Source organism: Eucyclogobius newberryi, unplaced genomic scaffold, assembly GCF_026437365.1.
Source record: "Eucyclogobius newberryi isolate DKJ021-1_F unplaced genomic scaffold, fEucNew1.0.hap1 SCAF_15, whole genome shotgun sequence".
NCBI lineage: Eukaryota > Metazoa > Chordata > Actinopteri > Gobiiformes > Gobiidae > Eucyclogobius > Eucyclogobius newberryi.
Window position 1 is genome coordinate 428,092 of NW_027315779.1, and position 20,023 is coordinate 448,114.

At 45.0% G+C, this 20,023-nt stretch overlaps 1 protein-coding gene across 3 annotated transcripts in view; it reads left to right on the top strand.

The window, feature by feature from the left end:
• The window catches only part of dpysl3 (dihydropyrimidinase like 3), an 82,924-nt gene that overhangs the window by 49,216 nt on the left and 13,685 nt on the right, over window positions 1–20,023 (top strand). For all 3 annotated transcript variants that reach the window (XM_072445682.1, XM_072445683.1, XM_072445684.1), the window contains exons 8-12: window positions 1,551–1,671; window positions 5,105–5,261; window positions 7,490–7,631; window positions 8,814–8,984; window positions 19,432–19,611. In XM_072445682.1, coding sequence (XP_072301783.1) covers window positions 1,551–1,671; window positions 5,105–5,261; window positions 7,490–7,631; window positions 8,814–8,984; window positions 19,432–19,611 — 771 coding nt within the window. The remainder of the gene's footprint in view (window positions 1–1,550; window positions 1,672–5,104; window positions 5,262–7,489; window positions 7,632–8,813; window positions 8,985–19,431; window positions 19,612–20,023) is intronic.

Here is a 20,023-nt window from a genome sequence, read left to right on the forward strand (position 1 = left end):
GAAGAAGAAGAAGAAGAAGAAGAAGAAGAAGAAGAAGAAGAAGAAGAAGAAGAAGAAGAAGAAGAAGAAGAAGAAGAAGAAGAAGAAGAACAATTGACTTCTGTGTCAAACAGCAAAGACTTTTTCTACAGTTTTTGTTCGCCTTTGTTTGGCATAAAAGAAAAAAACATGGACCTTACACGACAGAACAACTCATTTCCAGGCACAGAAATATTCCCAGTATCAATTAAGCAATCATTCTAGCTTTAATGGTTCGGTTATTTTGTTGTATATTTGGATTTTCCGGACTATAAGCTGCACCTTTTTTCAGAGTTTTTGCTAGTTTAGTTTTGGGTACAACTTATATTTATACTTATATACTTAATCTCCGGAGCGACTTATATGTGATATTGTTTGTTATTTTCACACTTGCAACTGCATTTCATCCTCCAGTGCGACTTATATATGTTCTTTCTTCTCTATTATGTATTTCTTTGGCTGGTGCGACTTTATTCTCGGCTGCAACTTATAGTCCGGAAAATACGGTATTTGTTTTTGAAGTTGTCCGGAGCACTTTGTGACATTATGTCTGTGAAAAGTCTCAACAACTAAATCATAAATAATGATAACTTTGCTCTGACTTTCAAGTAAAACAGATCGATTTTCAACATTTTCTGCCGGATCGATACAAACTTGTGCTGGTCATTTTTACTTGTAATACGAAATAAAAATAAGCCCTTGCCTACTTTATTATGAGCCATTTTCCAGGAATACAGTGTGTATTTCAGGAAGTGTAATGTCGAGGTCAGTTTAGGTAAAGGCCAGTTTTCTCTTTCAACATCATAAGTTTATTTCATAATGTTATTTCACTCTGCACTTCCATTGAGACATAAAAATCAGCCCTGCACATACCCAACTTGTATTGAACACGATTTTGAGAGATATTATCAAGTCTTTGTTGATATCTAACTCAAAGCTTCAATTATTAAGGTTTGAACTTTTTTTAAATGGGCGAAATTCAAATCTTTCCCCCACAATTTTTATACTAAACTGAACTAAATAAGTTCCTCTGTAGTTTGTATCTAATATTTTAACCACATGAAGCCAAGAATTTTACGCCTCTGACCATTTTCAGATTTAGATGTCCCAATTATATTACATTTTTGACCATTTTTACACATAAAATGCCCTATTTACATATAAAAGTGAAAAATTGTCCTGCCCTAAAGCAATACATGGTTTAGCTGCAAAAGTGCTGCTCTTTTTAAGCTCCTAAATACAGATTACAAATAAATATAGTGTTTCAGAAGTGCATCTAATGATGATGAACATGTAAAAAGTATCTCTTTACACATCTGACAGTAACTTGCTGCACTAATGTGGAAACTGCGTGTCATCGTGAGACCGGAGTCCCGCGCTAACTCAATAGTACTGAAGATATCTTTCAAATCATCGCATATTCATAACCTACAATTAGACGCTCATGTCATTCCGACCCGATTCGTCTTCATTGCACGATTCATCAGAGCGTTTTGGCCGATGTTTTCACCACATGTTCCCGTCTGGTGCAGCTGGAGGCGGAGGCCGTGTTCCGGGCCGTGACCATCGCCAGCCAGACCAACTGCCCGCTGTACGTCACCCGCGTCATGAGCAAGAGCGCCGCCGACATCATCTCCATGGCGCGCAAGAAGGGTGAGGACGCAAAGACGAGACGCACACGCCCGACGCAAACGCCCCACTCACACGCCCCACGCACACGCCCCACGCACACGCCCGACGCAAACCCCCCACTCACACGCCCGAGGCAAACGCCCCACGCACACGCCCCACGCACACGCCCCACGCACACGCCCCACGCAAACGCCCCACGCACACGCCCGAGGCAAATGCCCCACGCACACGCCCCACGCACACGCCCCACGCAAACGCCCCACGCACACGCCCCACGCAAACGCCCCACGCACACGCCCCACGCAAACGCCCCACGCACACGCCCCACGCAAACGCCCCACGCACACGCCCCACGCAAACGCCCCACGCACACGCCCCACGCAAACGCCCCACGCACACGCCCCACGCAAACGCCCCACGCAAACGCCCCACGCCCGACGCAAACGCCCCACGCACACGCCCCACGCACACGGCCGACGCACACGCCCGACGCACACGCCCCACGCAAACGCCCCACGCAAACGCCCCACGCACACGCCCTACGCAAACGCCCCACGCACACGCCCCACGCACACGCCCGACGCACACGCCCCACGCAAACGCCCCACGCACACGCCCCACGCACACGCCCGAGGCAAACGCCCCACGCACACGCCCCACGCAAACGCCCCACGCACACGCCCGACGCACACGCCCCACGCACACGACCCACGCACACGGCCGACGCAAACGCCCCACGCAAACGCCCCACGCACACGCCCCACGCAAACGCCCCACGCACACGCCCGACGCACAAGCCCGAGGCAAACGCCCTACGCACACGCCCCACGCACACGCCCGACGCACACGCCCCACGCACACGCCCGAGGCAAACGCCCCACGCACACGCCCCACGCACACGCCCCACGCAAACGCCCCACGCACACGCCCGAGGCAAATGCCCCACGCACACGCCCCACGCACACGCCCCACGCACACGCCCCACGCAAACGCCCCACGCACACGCCCCACGCAAACGCCCCACGCACACGCCCCACGCAAACGCCCCACGCACACGCCCCACGCACACGCCCCACGCAAACGCCCCACGCACACGCCCCACGCAAACGCCCCACGCACACGCCCCACGCAAACGCCCCACGCAAACGCCCCACGCCCGACGCAAACGCCCCACGCACACGCCCCACGCACACGCCCGAGGCAAACGCCCCACGCAAACGCCCCACGCACACGCCCGGGGCAAACGCCCCACGCACACGCCCCACGCACACGCCCCACGCACACGCCCGAGGCACACGCCCCACGCACACGCCCCACGCACACGCCCCACGCACACGCCCCACGCACACGCCCCACGCAAACGCCCCACGCACACGCCCCACGCAAACGCCCCACGCACACGCCCCACGCAAACGCCCCACGCACACGCCCCACGCACACGCCCCACGCAAACGCCCCACGCACACGCCCCACGCAAACGCCCCACGCACACGCCCCACGCAAACGCCCCACGCAAACGCCCCACGCCCGACGCAAACGCCCCACGCACACGCCCCACGCACACGCCCGAGGCAAACGCCCCACGCAAACGCCCCACGCACACGCCCGGGGCAAACGCCCCACGCACACGCCCCACGCACACGCCCCACGCACACGCCCGAGGCACACGCCCCACGCACACGCCCCATGCAAACGCCCCACGCACACGCCCCACGCACACGCCCCACGCAAACGCCCCACGCACACGCCCCACGCAAACGCCCCACGCACACGCCCCACGCACACGCCCGAGGCAAACGCCCCACGCAAACGCCCCACGCACACGCCCCACGCACACGCCCGACGCACACGCCCCATGCACACGCCCGAGGCACACGCCCCACGCACACGCCCCACGCACACGCCCCACGCAAACGCCCAACGCACACGCCCCACGCACACGCCCCACGCACACGCCCCACGCACACGCCCCACGCAAACGCCCAACGCAAACGCCCCACGCATCGCTCGCCCGTTTGTTTTGGCTCACTTAGCAACAGGTTTTGATGACTTTCAATGACTTCTTGAATTACTTTTCACACTCTTTTATTACGACTAAAGGACATTTTCTTTATTTATTCTGTTTTGTCCACCATCTTATAAAAGGGAATTCTGTGTCCTTTGCTGCACATAAAAAAACAACGCTGTAAATCACTTATTTCCAGGCAAAATAATCATTCTGGGAAGCATCAGGGTCAGTTTGAATCCCACAGGTAAAAACTGACCCTAAAATAAAATTACCGTATTTCCCGGACTATAAGTCTTATACTTATACTTACATTTATACTTATATACTTATCCTCCAGAGCGACTTATATGTGATATTATTTGTTATTTTCACACTTGCAACCGCATTTCATACTCCAGTGCGACTTATATATGTTTTGTTCTTCTCTATTATGCATTTTTTGGGCGACTTATACTCCAGAAATTACGGTAATAGGACTTTCATATGGATTCCGCCTGGACATTTTTGCTTTTTTCTCATTTTGTAGTGAATTTACCTTCCAATTCTGTCCAAGAGTAAAACATTTTCATTGGCTGTTGTTTGGAATAGAGTTGAAAAGAAAAGAGGTGTAAAGTGTAAAGTGTTTTTGCTCTTTTACACTTCAACATCTTTCAGTAGCTGCATTATTATGTTCACACGACACAGGCCAAAAGACTCTGAAGTAATGAAATTATTTGAAATGCCATGTAAACAGTTAGATCTGATGAGAGTAATCTGATTTCCCGTGTTGATCGCTCACATCTGCGCGGGTTCTTCTGCGCAGTGTAAAGAGAAAATGGCTGAAATATTGAAACTGTTATTTTAAAATTACTTGCACATTGTCTTCAATACGCGACAGTCACTCACAAAAATACATGAATTAACTGTCAAACACGTGCTTATGATTATCGGATTTGTTCTCCTACAACTCAAACACCAAAACCCAGATCTAATATTCTTATCTCATTATTACCGTATTTTCCGGACTATAAATCGCACCAGCCAAAAAATGCATTATACAGAAGAGAAAAAACATATATAAGTCGAGTATGAAATGCAGTTGCAAGTGTGAAAATAAAACATAATATCACATATAAGTCGCTCCGAAGTATAAGTAAAAACATAAGTATAAGTCGCACCTCGGCCAAAAGAATGAAAAAAGGTGCGATTTATCGTCCGGAAAATACGGTATCTGATTTACCGGCCATGGAAATGCACCGCTGTTTGTGCCGTCTCTTGAAGGTTGAAAACATTCCAAGTTGGAGTAGAATGAATCCTTAGTTTGCCGAGATTGGGACCGAGCCAAAAGTGAACTGCAAGTTTTTGGAAATGCTCCGTCGGACTCTAACACAAACCGACAGAAACAACTGACTAACTGACGGCGTCGTCCCTCATTCGTTTCTCTTTTTCCTTGTTATTCCTGTGCAGGGAATGTGGTTTTCGGGGAGCCGATCGCGGCGAGCCTGGGCACCGACGGGACGCACTACTGGAGCAAGAACTGGGCCAAGGCCGCGTCTTTCGTGACTTCTCCTCCGCTGAGTCCGGACCCCACCACTCCGGACTATCTCCACACTCTGTTGTCCAGGTAACGGCGGGATCAGGAACAGCGCAGAGTCGTGAACACGAGCGTGACAGCGATGGCGTAAAACATGCCGGGTTATAGCTAAAAACGCTGACGAGAGAGAATAGGAAAGCATTAGACATTTAGAGTTATCACTTTGAATCATCTTCCTGCAGTTTACCTATATAAATGTACAAAAAACATTTACCGTATTTTCCGGACTATAAGTCACACTGGAGTATAAGTCGCACCAGCCAAAAAATGCATAATAGAGAAGAAAAAAACATATATAAGTCGCTTTGGAGTATGAAATGCGGTTGCAAGTGTGAAAATAACAAATAATATCACATATAAGTCGCTCGGGAGTATAAGTATATAAGTATAAATATTAGCACCCCGGCCAAAACTATGAAAAAAGGTGCGACTTATAGTCCGGAAAATACGGTAATACACTTTTTAAAATATATAAATAAGGCATTTTATGAGTAAAGAAATATCAAAATTGCACATAATTTGTATTATAATTATTTTATTAGAGCAAAAAAACACAGAACAACAGCACAACATAAATATTAATAATAACAACAAAAAAACACTAAGAACGTGAACATGAGGTAAGTAAAAGAATAAAAGTAAATAAAAGAGAGCATATTAAGTTCAACCTAATTGTCAAAATGGCATTTGTATTAGTATTATTTTTTAATAGAGCAACAAATATATATAATAATTGTCAAAATGGCACATATTTGTAATGTATAAATATTGATAGAGCCAGATTTAACTTTTTGAGACAAGATAATGTTGTTTCCGGGTGAACGCTGAGCAAACTGACCAAAATCACATGGAGATTGCCTCAGATAATGTTTATTCTGCTCGTTTGCACACGTTTGGGTGAGTTTGCTTCTCATTTTAGACCGCAGTAATGAATAATAAACCCATTCTAGTGAAAAAGGCCCAGTTATTTGCTATTTCAGTGCTAGTTACAATCAACTGCAGAGTTCAAAAAGAAAAGAAAAGCAGGAAGCTGGTTTGTTGTTGCTAAGACTCAGAAACAGTGTCCATTTTTAGCCTGTAATAACATTTCATTACTCCATAGCAACGGTTTAGCACAAAATCAACAAGTACGGCACAATTTCCCTTTTTTTTGTACTCGCTTAATTGTGCTCTTATGAAAGATGATTTCCACTCATCAAGGTCATTACGACAAATGATGAGTATCCAGGAAGTCTCTTTATAGCACATTTGGTCTGTGATTGAATTTATCTTAAACGGCTGCTGTAAATGAGAGACGGCAAGAAACGGCAATGACAAAACAGTGGGAAATGAGAGCAGATTTTGGACAAAACCTAAACCTTTCCAGTCTGATTCACTGGCCAATATCTACCTTTTTTTTTTTTTTTTTTCCTAGCCCAAATTAATTAAGTCCATCGTTGAATTTGCATTTGTGATTGGTATTCAGTTATATCCGAGTGTGCAGCTGATATATTTAATGCATTAATTGGACTAAAATCAGTTTGTAATGAACTTAAAGGGGCTCACTGTCAGATGATGTGTCCTCCGTGTATAAATACAGTCTGCAAATTGTCATAAAAGGGGGGGTAGTCTGGCAAAAACACAATATTTTCCCTTTTTTAGATACTATTTATGTGTATTTTTGATCATGGCTAATCCAAAATGAGTCATAACTGAGTCGTAATGGTGTTTTTTTGACATGGCGTTACTCTAAATGATCTCATTGTTCTGTAGATGTTAAAGCAGAACTCGATAGAGCGCCCCCTGCAGCCACTTTGTGGTTTCTCAGGAGAGTTGTCTTCGGGTCGATGTCGGCAAATGTTGCAAGACTGGTTTTCCTCCCAGAGACAGCAGGGGGCGAGAACGGGCACTTAAAACGCCCCGAAAATACACATTTAACCATCACAGGGACTTAAAAAGACATTCAATAAGGTGAAAATGTACCTTAGTTCTGCTTTAAGGTATAACAAGCTACGCTAGCATCACAGTAGCATTTAGCCCGTAGTTACCGTTAGCATTCTTGGAAATGTACACAAATTTGGATCTTGGGATGACTTTATTCTTCTCCATATCTTTGTGTCTGTATTCGGTGCATTTGCTCTTGTAGTTGTTGAACAGTAGCACACGTTGCAGCTATTTTAATGTTCAAATCACAGATCGTAATAAAGCAAAGCGTGAAACAGTCACGGCTCGTTCGTTCATTTTTAACTCTGTATACTTTGTGGGGTTTTTTCGCCCAGCGGGGACCTGAGCGTGACGGGCAGCGCTCACTGCACCTTCAGCGTGGCTCAGAAGGCCATCGGCAAAGACGACTTCACGCAGATCCCAGAAGGAGTGAACGGCTTGGAGGAGCGCATGTCCCTCGTCTGGGACAAGGCCGTGGTGAGCTGCTCCTGTGACGTTTACACCGTTTACAATGTTGAAACCAGGAAATGGAACGTGCACGTGCCGCTCGTGGTGGATAGCTCTTGACAAAATGTACTGCGTGTCCTTCTCCAGACTTGTCTCCATTTCACGTGTCACTGACCGGTCCAAAGAAGAAAACACAAACACATGAAACAGCCACTTAGGGATCATCTCAAAATAGGTTGAAGCTGAAAAGACGTAATATTTTTCGTCGGGTCAGCTTCAGTACATCGTTGTGGCAGTAATTGTTTTGAAATGCTAAAAAACCTCTCTGAGCAACGAGCATTAGGCCAACATCCATGACACCAGACACTCAGGACTTTGCTTGTTGGGCGGCGGGTGCCGGGAGGAGCGCGGCAGGTGCGGGGAGCGCGGCAGGTGCGGGCGGGTGCGTGGCCAAAGTCAATTTTTCATTATTAGAGGGAATTGCTCAAATATTATCAGACCAAACTTGGACTGAATCTCTGCTTTTCCTTCTTGTTAATGATGTCATACTTCTCTCTCTCGTTATCTCTCTCGCTCGCGATCAGACTATTTCGATGATATGATATTTATTAGTATTTATTTGTATTTATATCATTTTTATTATTTATTTTAGGACACAGATGTGGACACGTGGTGCATAACTGAGACAATAGAAGTAAAATGTGAAGAATAAGTGACAACAACAACATTTACGGCACATTAAAAGATAAAGATAAAAATCAAAGTCTGTACAGTAACATTCGATTGTGTCATAATTCTACACATGTATTTAGAGTGATATTGGCGCAGAGCAGCAACTAAACAGTGAATAAAGCCAAAAAAATAAACAAAAAACATCCAAATATATAAATCTGTGGCGTTTTAATCGATTACAGTTTAATTTGCATTTGCAGGAAAAATACCTTTATGTTTTGAGGGAGGTTTTTGCCGATTTTCACAGATCCGACCTGCACATTTGGGATGGTGTCGTCAACTGCTTGTTTCCATGGAGAGTTTAATGCCATGCTGTGGGACATTCCAACCTTTCTCCACGAGCTGAAGTGCACCTTTAAACACTCAAAGGCTAATCAACCAATTTTGGACCGTCCAGAACCAATAAAAAATCCACAAATAACGACATGACTTCAGATGCAATACTAAAAAGATCATTCGTTATCGTTCTCATCTTTGCAGACGACGGGAAAGATGGACGAGAACATGTTTGTGGCGGTGACCAGCACGAACGCCGCCAAGATCCTGAACCTTTACCCGCGGAAAGGCCGGATCGCCGTGGGCTCCGACGCCGACCTGGTGATCTGGGACACCGACGCCGTCCGCACCATCAGCGCCAAGACGCACCAGTCGGTATGACGCTCGCCGCACTCATCTGGACGGGACTGTTGAATGTTGTGTCTGATTACATGTCCGTCACGCACTGGGAGACTTTCAGCTGATCTGGGGCAATAACAGCCGTTTAACTCTTACACTGTGGTTCCAAACTGTCTTATTGTGAAAAATATGATGGTTTTATGGTAAATAGGAAGCACTCGATGTACAATTTCTTCATAGTAATCCAAGCAGTCTAGTTTGGACCTCTTCTTAGGACCCCTGGGACCCTCAGCCAGGCTTTTAGATGGGACTTGAAAACTCACCGTCCGGGTGTACGGGGGCCGACTAGGCAAAAAAAACTAGTAGCTTCGGCATTCTCCGGACCACGGCTTGGCAGCCAATCAGAGCCAAGCACACAAATTTCGTCGACCGATCAGCGAGCAGCATGCAAATTTTCACTCATCATAAACTGTAATGGCGGACTATTGTCAAATGCTTCCCGGCCCGATTTAATGATAATAATTCCCTTTTTTTTCTAAGATTTATGAATAAAATGGCCGTCCTTGCACTCGAAAATGCCCGTCCACATTTTAAAATACCCGTCTCTATCTAAAAGCTGGCCCTCAGCTAATTATGGGTATCACTGCTCCAAAACATGACCATAAAACAGCCGGTTACCTCTGTTTCCTATTATATATAGATATTACAAACACTGTAATTAGATCTCTTCAAAATATTCTAGCAAAGCACGTGGTTCTTTATGTTTAGCAGGTTTTGTTTTTAGACGCTTTTGAAACAAAATCTCGGCTGAAATGCAGTAACAAATCTATTTCTAATCACACGGTACTTTCACAGATTGTACATGTTTGATGCTGTATTGACTTTTATGAGCTTTTAACCATGTTCCAGTGATGTTTCATATTCCAAAAGCTTACCAGGAGTTTAGCTTCATTCACACTAGTTTGATGAACCCTGGTTAGAAAATCCTCTCCCCTCCTAGCGTCAGAAACACCCCGTTCTGAATTTCCCCGATGTGTGACGTTTTCTCGATCTGTGACGTGGTTCCGAGAATCTTCTGTGCAGTTTTGAAGCCCGTGAATCATCGGCATCGACTCGTTCAGATCATTTCTGCCGTAAAAACACATCGTTGCAGCTGCGTAGCTTCATAAGCAATATTACAATCACAAAGATGTAATCCCGAATGCTCCCAGTAGATGGAGTCCTAAGCTTAGTTCCTCACGTGAGTTAAGCCAGACATGAAACTCCTTTGTTTTTGATCAAACTGTATTCATTTTTGAAATGCCAACGTAAAGTTTCTCGATAGTAAGTTTAAATGGCCAAAATCAATACAAATATTGCATACTATTTGTCCTTTAACATGTAGGTGCAGCATTCAGAGGTTTTATTACCATTGCAACATAAAACAATTAATAATAATGGCAAAATATGAACTATGATAAGAAATAAAAGCATGCGTGCTAACTAGAAATTGACTTTGAACATTGAAAAACGTGGCGACAACAGAGGATTTCTAAAAGGATAAATGTACAGTACTTTATAGCCAATACGCAGCAGTTATGAACAAAACATAAGCAGTAGCTATTGTTTAGCTGTCTACTTCTTCAAATACATCCCCGACAACTGCACTTTTTACTGTAAAATCATTGCAACCGCTGCTTGTATATTGCATTCTGTTGAGCTAAAGTGTGGTGGGACATTTGTACATTTGTTTCATCTCTACATGTGTTTGTGTTTGTGAAGGGAAAAGCAGGAGAGTGACCCAGAGGCAAATGTTTGAGCCGCTGCCAACGACTTATCAGTGTCTTAGGACTGAAATGAAACCCCACAAACTTTCTCCGAGTGAAGCTTCGCAAAGACTCACGGAGCAAATCAGGAGCAGCCGAGTTCGAAAGGCCCCTGTAAATGTATTCTCATGTTATAGTTTGCTCAGAAGTAAGGTTACTACGCTCTTATTCTACATTACAGTTCATTTAGAGCTCTCAAAGTGAAGGACTCTTTCAAGTACCTTCACCGTAAGATTTGAGAGCTTAAGATCTGTTCTGGTTTCATGAGACTCGAGGAAGATTCACGTAAAACATACTTCACGCAGCACCTGAGAGACCGTGACCGGTGCAACATGTGCTATTCGACTCTAACTGGAATGTGCGCTATTTGACCGATAATCGAGGGAAAAGTCTGCGCTCGCAAGGAACGCCGTGACACGAACCGTTGAGGCAGCGTTGAGGTGGTTTTCAAACAGAGCTGACGTGATGGAGCGCAGGTTACAGAAGCAGTCTGCAGCTCAGGGTTTAAAGGCGTTAAGCTCTTTTTTGGAACATGTTTTGAGCAAAAAGAGACGAGCGGCGAAAGAAGCGTAGAGCAACAGCTGGTCGTTTGATCGTCGGGGAATCGGAGTCAGCGCTTCTCTGTGTGATCAAAGTGCAACTGTAATCCGAGCACAGCCTTGTAGATAAAAGTGCACCCATGTCATGCCTCCTCGTGGACAGAGAGAGACGTCCTCGTGAGTCACAGAGGCCTTGGAGAATAACTGCTGTACGGATTTACTCACGCTTGCTTCAAAGTGCTCTGTGTTTTAGTCTATGGAGGTTATGCAAAATACATCAGAACAGTGAGTGGTGAACACGCACGAGAGTCAATGGAGTAGGTGCTAAAAATGCAAACTAAACTGTGAAAAAGTTGCTACGGGTTTGTTACTTCCTGCTTCCGAAGAGTGCACACGCTTTTTTGCTCGCTCCGCTTGCTATCGCTGCTTTCCTTATTTATTTTGCTTTTTAATCAGTTTTTGTCTTCCAAACATTTTTGCTTTAGACTTTTTCAAGTAAACCAAGGATTTTAAGAACATTTTTCCAGTTTTAACGACATATCTGACGCCAGCGACATGTCCGGGAGAAGAAGTGAGAAAGACTGTGAACGCTGTCGGAAATATCGACAAGAAATTAATGAGCTGAAAACACGGATATTTGTTTTGGAATCTGAAAAAGTTCTTCACGATACCATTCCTGTGTCAACCGACGGTAAGAAGAGCACACTTTTTACAAGAAAAACTGCTACTTTCAACCTAAACCGCAGTGACTCTGTGTCGTTTCCAAAACTGTCTAAAAACCAGAAAGACCAGGCTGTTTCTTGGAACAAACTTGGAGCAAAGCCTAAACGATACAAAGATAACGTGAAGTCACCTAAAATACAGCTCACCAACAGATTTTTACCACTTTCAGAGATGGAATTAAATGAAAAAAGGAAAGATGACGTGGCCAAAATACAGCGAGGAGGATCTGCCAAGGTCACGCAGATTGTTTTAGTTGTGGACGGCGCGATAAGTCACATGACGCATGAAAAGATAAACACACATTCTTTTCCAAGCGCCACTGTTTCTGAGATAACGTCACTCCTTCCAAATATTATGGCTAAGCATGGAGGAGCTAAACAGCTGATTGTGCACGTGGGTGCAGTGGACATGCGGCGGGAACAGACTGAAGTTTTGAAAAAAGACTTCTTGAAGTTATTCGACGTGCTTGATAAAATGGAAATCAAAACTTTCATAAGTGGACCTCTTCCAAACATCGACAGGAGGATAAACAAGTTTAGCCGGCTTCTTCAGCTGAACACATGGCTGTCCAAAGAGTGCTCCCCGAGAGGACTACACTACATTGAGAACTTCTATCTATTCTGTAAACGAGAGGACCTGTTTAAGAGAAATGGCCCCCACCTATGCAGAGGTGGAGTGAGGGTGCTGACAGAGAACCTGCTCCACGCTCTGAGGCATTGGACTGGGCCTGGACAGGGTCCTGAGCAGAGAGTTAGAGAAGAGAGGAATGAGAGAAGAATTCCTGTTCCATCAGCCAGAGACCGAGCCAATGTTTCAACATCAAAAGCACCACAACCTCAGCCTCCACCAAAGGATTCATCAGCAGCTGCTCCACCACCACCAGCAAAGGATTCAGCTCCAGCTGCTCCACATTCACCTCCACCGCCTCCAGCAAAGGAACAATCTTCAAAGGCCTTGGACCCATCTGTGACAAGCCCAACAACATCCCTGTCATTGCCCCTGCCTTCACACCAGCCCTGGGTTCCCCCTGCAACATCTACTCCCACTAAAGATTCATCATTCTCCTTCTCATCTCCACTCTCACCCATGGGCCTTCCCAGCCATTTTGAAAGTCTGATCAAATCAGGCATTAAGATGGCTCCACTCACGCCCAATATAGCAAGGGCTATGCCGACTACACCAACAAAAGCCCCACCACCCATCCCCCCTCGCCTCTCACCTGGTCCCAAACTCTCCTTGGCTACAAAAGCCCCACCACCCATCCAACCTCGCCTTTTACCGGGTATCTCCCATAGCTAGGATGCACTGGGTCTCAGCGTTGCCGGGACTTATTGTCACATTAAAAATCAAACCAACCCGGGGCCCTATGTAAAAAGAGCCCCCCCTAGTGCTATTTCTGTAGTCACATCATCACACAGATGGAAAAACAAAATGCGAGTCAGGCCCAATCTGAGAAATGTGATTCATATTCCCTGTGAAAAGATAAAGCCCAGTCCCACTGAAACTAGTCTGAAACTTGCTGTGCTAAATGTCAGATCCTTATGTAACAAATCTATCTTAATTAATAATTTTATTTCTTCTTATAATCTTGATTTTATGTTTTTAACTGAAACATGGCTTGACAAAAACACAGGAAATGTAGTTCTGATAGAATCTGCTCCACCCAACTTTAAGTTTGAATCTGAAACACGAGAAAACAAAAAAGGGGGTGGAGTCTGTGCTGTCTTTAGAGATGAAATAATTACCCGCAGGTTGCCTTTTGGGGTGTTTTCATCATTTGAGTATGTATCCTTTAAAATGGAGCTAAAACGGTCTCCATCCATTCTCTTCATTGTTTTATACAAACCTCCCCAGCACTGCCAAAGTTTTATTGATGATTTTACTGAGATGCTTTCAGTCGTATGCACAGACTTTGATGGTTTGGTCATTACAGGTGATTTCAACGTGCATGTTGATAATGTTTGTGACAGAAACGCTAAAGAGCTTGATGCTGTCCTTGAAACCTTCAGTCTTACTCAGCATGTGAGAGGCCCCACCCACAGCAAAGGACACACTCTAGATCTCATAATTACAAAGGGGGTAAATATTTCAAATGTTAATGTGATCAATGTTGCTCTGTCTGATCATTTCTGTGTCTTCTTTGACCTGTCTGTTTCTCCCCAACCTCCGGTTGGTCCTGCAGTTGTTCAGAGGAGACACATAAGTGATGGCACAGGTGCACTGTTTATGGAAATGATAAACTTTGAAAATGTCTCATGTTCTAATGTAAATGATTTGTTGAACTCTGTTACATCTAGTGTTTTGAATGTTCTGGACACCATCGCCCCTATAAAGGCTAAAATGGTTAAAAATAAGCAGAAGGCGCCGTGGAGAAATGATGATTCGGTCAGGGGACAGAAAAGGGAGTGCCGCAGGGCCGAACGGAAATGGCGCAAGTCAAAGCTCCAGGTTCAAAAAGAGATTTACAAAGAAAAGCTGAACATGTACAACCTAATCTTATGTAGAACTAGGGAAAGATATTTTTCTGAAATAATTGGAAGCTGCAGTAACAACTCGCGTGTCCTGTTTGCCACAGTAAACAGATTAACAAACCCTCCAGCTCAGCTGCCGTTAGAACTCATTTCCACATCCAAGTGTAATGAGTTTGCATTATTCTTTAATGACAAAGTTCAGGGCATTAAAAATGCTATAAATCCCACAATGCAAAAAATTACCCTAAAACCACCAAGACACTTAGAGCTAACTCACTTTGCACCAGTAACTGACAAAACTGTCCATGAGATCATCACCAGTCTGAGTTCATCTACATGCTGCCTTGATGTGTTACCCACCAGATTTCTAAAGTCTGTGCTGAACAGTTTGTTAGCACCATTCACTCACATAGTTAACATGTCGCTTCAATCTGGAACATTCCCAATGTCTTTGAAAACTGCGGTCATAAAGCCTCTCCTAAAGAAGAGCAGTCTTGATGCCGCAGTACTGAGTCATTACCGGCCCATCTCTAATCTGCCATTTTTGGGCAAAGTCCTTGAAAAGGTTGTTTACCAACAGCTCACAGATTTCCTCTTAATAAACAACTCATTTGATGTTTTTCAGTCAGGTTTTAGACCTCATCACAGCACTGAGACTGCTCTTGTCAAGGTGACAAATGACATCCGCCTGAACACTGACACGGGCAAAGCCTCAGTCTTAATTCTGTTAGATCTGAGTGCTGCTTTTGACACTGTCGATCATGGGATCCTCTTACAGAGACTAGAGGACTGGGTGGGCATCACTGGCACTGCCCTAAACTGGTTAAGGTCCTATCTGGAAGACAGGAAGTACTTTGTTGAAATTGGTAGCTGTGTCTCAGACCACATGACCCTGACCTGTGGAGTGCCCCAAGGGTCAGTCCTGGGTCCCCTTCTGTTCAACCTCTACATGCTGCCGTTAGGTCAGTTGATACCCAGTGAAAATGTGTCCTATCACAATTATGCAGACGACACTCAGATCTATGTTTCACTGTCGGCAGGTGACTATGGACCAGTAGATTCACTCTGTCACTGCATCCAACAGATCAGTTTGTGGATGCAAAACAACTTTCTCCAGCTGAACTCAGACAAGACTGAAATAATCGTTTTTGGCCCACAGAAACAAAGAGAAAGTGTTAGCGGTCACCTCCAGAGTCTCGCTCTAAAACCTACAAACCAAATTAGAAATCTGGGGGTAATAATGGACTCAGACTTGAACTTTAATAGCCACGTCAAATCAATAACATCAGCAGCTTTTTACCATCTAAAAAACATTGCCAAAATCAAAAATATAGTGTCAAAACCAGATTTAGAGAGACTTATCCATGCGTTTGTCTCCAGTAGATTAGACTACTGTAACGGCCTGCTCACTGGCCTCTCCAAACGAGCTGTAAAACAGCTGCAGTACATCCAGAACGCTGCTGCTCGGGTCCTGACTAGAACCAGGAAGTATGATCACATTAGTCCTGTTCTCAGGTCTCTGCACTGGCTCCTGTGGCTCAGAGAATAGACTTTAAAGCAGCTCTGCTTGTGTACAAGTCTCTCCATGGCCTAGCACCAAAGTACATCTTGGATATGTTAGTGCCATATGAACCATCTCGGACTCTGAGGACCTCAGGGGCCGGCCTCCTGCTGGTGCCCAGAGTCAGGACAAAACATGGGGAATCTGCGTTTCAGTTTTATGCAGCTAAAATCTGGAACAGTCTTCCTGAAGATGTGAGACAGGCTTCAACTCTGACAATGTTCAAATCTAAGCTAAAAACAGTTTTGTTTAGCTGCGCATATGACTGAAAGGATTTTTTCTTTGCACTCTTCTCTTTTGTTTGTGATTTTATTAGTTTAGAAAATCAGTTGGATTGTTCATTTTTAATTTAGTTAATTTTATTGTATTTCTGTTTCTGTAATTTCTTTGTGATTTGAATGCATTTTTCCTGCTGTGAAGCACTTTGAATTGCCTTGTGTATGAAATGTGCTCTACAAATAAACTTGCCTTGCCTTGCCTTACAGTATGTCAGGAAATGTAAAAGTCTCCAACTCTGACATCTAAAAGAAGAAAATCAAATCAATGTCTGTTGTAGAAAAGCAGATAAACGACAGGAAAAATGCAGCTACTGATTCTCTTTCTCTCCTTGAATAATATGTTTCTGAGCCTGTGTTGAAGGAAAATATTCTTGTGCGGTGAGTTGAAGTGTCCTTTATCTCCCTCAAGCTCTGCAAAGTCGGATAAACAACAGAGAAACGACTTCGACGAGTTCATTTGCGTGGAATAAAAGCTCCACGGACTAAAATGAGGCCTCAAAAGTCGGCCAAAAAAGCAAAGAAACACATTTGATCAGTTTTTCTCGTTTTCAAAATAAAAGAACATCAGTGCATAACCTATATAGTCCAGTTACCAATTCCGGTTATCAAAATACGATTTGTATTATTTGAATAGTTTAGATTATCGTGTTTAAGCGTTGCAGCCGTCCACAGCTGATCCTCTGTCAGTTACATCACGTGGATCAGAGTTTTAAATGTTACTGAATAAAAATGAATATATTTTCTGTCCATTTTGTCCCGACCGCTTCATATCGCGCGTGAACCCTGAGCGGTGAAGATGCAACAGGAAATAGACTGCGTTTGTCCTGATATTCCCTCGTCCGGCTGCGGAAACTATGAAAAAAAAGTGCTTGGAATGAAGTTTTTGATGTCATAAATTGTAATCATCTTTTGTTTAAAGCTCAGTGACAGGAGCGAGGACGGTAATGATAGGTTTTCCCTGCGGCCTTTCATTTCCTGTGAGCTCAGCAACTCAAATAAGAGTCGGCAAATAGCAACGTCACTGCTTCTTCTCATTTAGTCACAATAATAAATCACTAGTTGTGAATTCAGGTTGATAAAAAGACCTTTAAATGCACTATTTGTCTGGACGTGTCATCGCTTTGGCCTGGAATGTTCCACTGCACGGCATCGAACGTTCCTATCTCCACGGTGACAAACGGGCCATGGCAGCAGGCTTAGTTACAGGTCGGATCAGCGGAGAGGCGAGAGCACTCGTTGTAAGATTGCTTGCGTTGTTAAGCCATAAAAGCACCTAAATGCAAGACAGGTTTAATGCCATACTGTGGAACATTCTAGTCTTGGTGTGGACTTGGTTTGGTCCTGTTATAGTATTTGTTTAGCCCTTTTCTAGACCAGGTTTAGTCCTGTTCTAGACCGGGTTTAGTCCTGTTCTGGACCGGGTTTAGTCCTGTTCTAGACCGGGTTTAGTCCTGTTCTAGACCGGGTTTAGTCCTGTTCTGGACCGGGTTTAGTCCTGTTCTAGACCGGGTTTAGTCCTGTTCTAGACCAGGTTTAGTCCTGTTCTGGACCGGGTTTAGTCCTGTTCTAGACCGGGTTTAGTCCTGTTCTAGACCAGGTTTAGTCCTGTTCTAGACCAGGTTTAGTCCTGTTCTGGACCGGGTTTAGTCCTGTTCTAGACCGGGTTTAGTCCTGTTCTAGACCAGGTTTAGTCCTGTTCTAGACCAGGTTTAGTCCTGTTCTAGACCAGGGTAGTCCTGTTCTAGACCAGGTTTAGTCCTGTTCTAGACCGGGTTTAGTCCTGGTTTAGTCCTGCTTTGACATCATGTTTCCTGCTCCGGACTAAACTTGGACTCTTGCACCGGGGCCGTGTGCAAAGAGGAAATGAACTACAATGGACCCTCATGCATCAGAGAGAGAGAGAGAGGGAGAGAGAGAGAAACATTTACAAGGAAAGATATAGACGAATCTGTTCCTCTGGCTTTGCCTCTTATGGTCATGTGATCTTATGGTCATGTGATCTCGTGGTCATGTGATCTCGTGGTCATGTAATCTTGTGGTCATGTGATCTCGTGGTCATGTAATATTGTGGTCATGTGATCTCGTGGTCATGTGATCTCGTGGTCATGTGATCGCGGCGTCATGTGATCTCGTGGTCATGTGATCTCGTGGTCATGTGATCTCGTGGTCATGTGATCTCGTGGTCATGTGATCGTGGCGTCATGTGATCTTGTGGTCATGTGATCTCGTGGTCATGTGATCTTGTGGTCATGTGATCTCGTGGTCATGTGATCGCGGCGTCATGTGATCTCGTGGTCATGTAATCTCGTGGTCATGTGATCTCGTGGTCATGTGATCTCGTGGTCATGTGATCTTGTGGTCATGTGATCGCGGCGTCATGTGATCTCGTGGTCATGTGATCTCGTGGTCATGTGATCGCGGCGTCATGTGATCTCGTGGTCATGTGATCTCGTGGTCATGTGATCTCGTGGTCATGTGATCGCGGCGTCATGTGATCTCGTGGTCATGTGATCTCGTGGTCATGTGATCTCGTGGTCATGTGATCTCGTGGTCATGTAATATCGTGGTCATGTGATCTCGTGGTCATGTGATCTCGTGGTCATGTGATCGCGGCGTCATGTGATCTCATGGTCATGAACATGCTAACAAGTTTACCAAAGCCTCAGTTTTACCCCAAATCACAAAATCCACTGAATTCTTCTTCCTCTGTGTCACTTCTAAACAACTCCACAAACTCCAGAGGAAGAGGAAGTGCAGATTCTTCTTCTGCGTCGCTTAGAGCCTAGAGCGCCCTCTTGTGGTTGCCAGTGTGAACATAATCAACATGTGAAATGCGGCCGCCAGTGTGAAAATAATGAATAATATCACATATAAGTCGCTCTGGAGTATAAGTCGCACCCCGGCCAAAACTATGAAAAAAGTGTGATTTATAGTCCAGAAAATACGGTATTTCAGATCAGTATTTGTGTTTATTTGCAGTATAAGTGTTTTCGGACGCTTTATCCAGTGTGCGTGTGCGTGGCATCGTTACCGCTCATCGTGCACAATTAACAGGTTTTTACTGTAAGTCTCTTGACCGTTTCCCCGTCTCCTCGTGTGTCCGCAGGCGGCAGAGTACAACATCTTCGAGGGCCTGGAGCTTCGCGGGGCCCCTCAGGCGGTGGTGTGCCAGGGGAAGATGGTCCTGGAGGATGGGACCTTCCACGCCTCCTCCGGGGTCGGGCGCTTCATCCCGTGCACCCCGTATCCAGACTTCGCCTACAAACGCATCAAGGCCAGGAAACAGGTGCTTTTGAACGAGAAAAACATCGTCGTGACTGTTTTAGAAGCAAAATCACATGGTTTTGATTCAATCCATGGTTCAAAAAATACCTCTAAATATAAAGTACTTTTTTTAATCTGGCAGTTTTTGTTACATTTAATTAATTTTGTCATTCAGACATTTCAGTTTCATAAAGCTGATCACAAACTTGAGGAATGTGTTTTTGAGAAGATTTCACACAAAATTTAATAAATAATAATACAAATAATAATAATCCAATTTCAAATATAACTAGAAAATCAGCTGAAGCCATTGCTGGAGTGTCTGCGTCTCTCCCTCCCTCCCTCCCTCTCCCCCTCCCTCTCCCTCCCTCCCTCCCTCTCCCCCTCTCTCTCTCTCTCTCTCTCTCTCTCTCTCCCTCCCTCTCCCCCTCCCC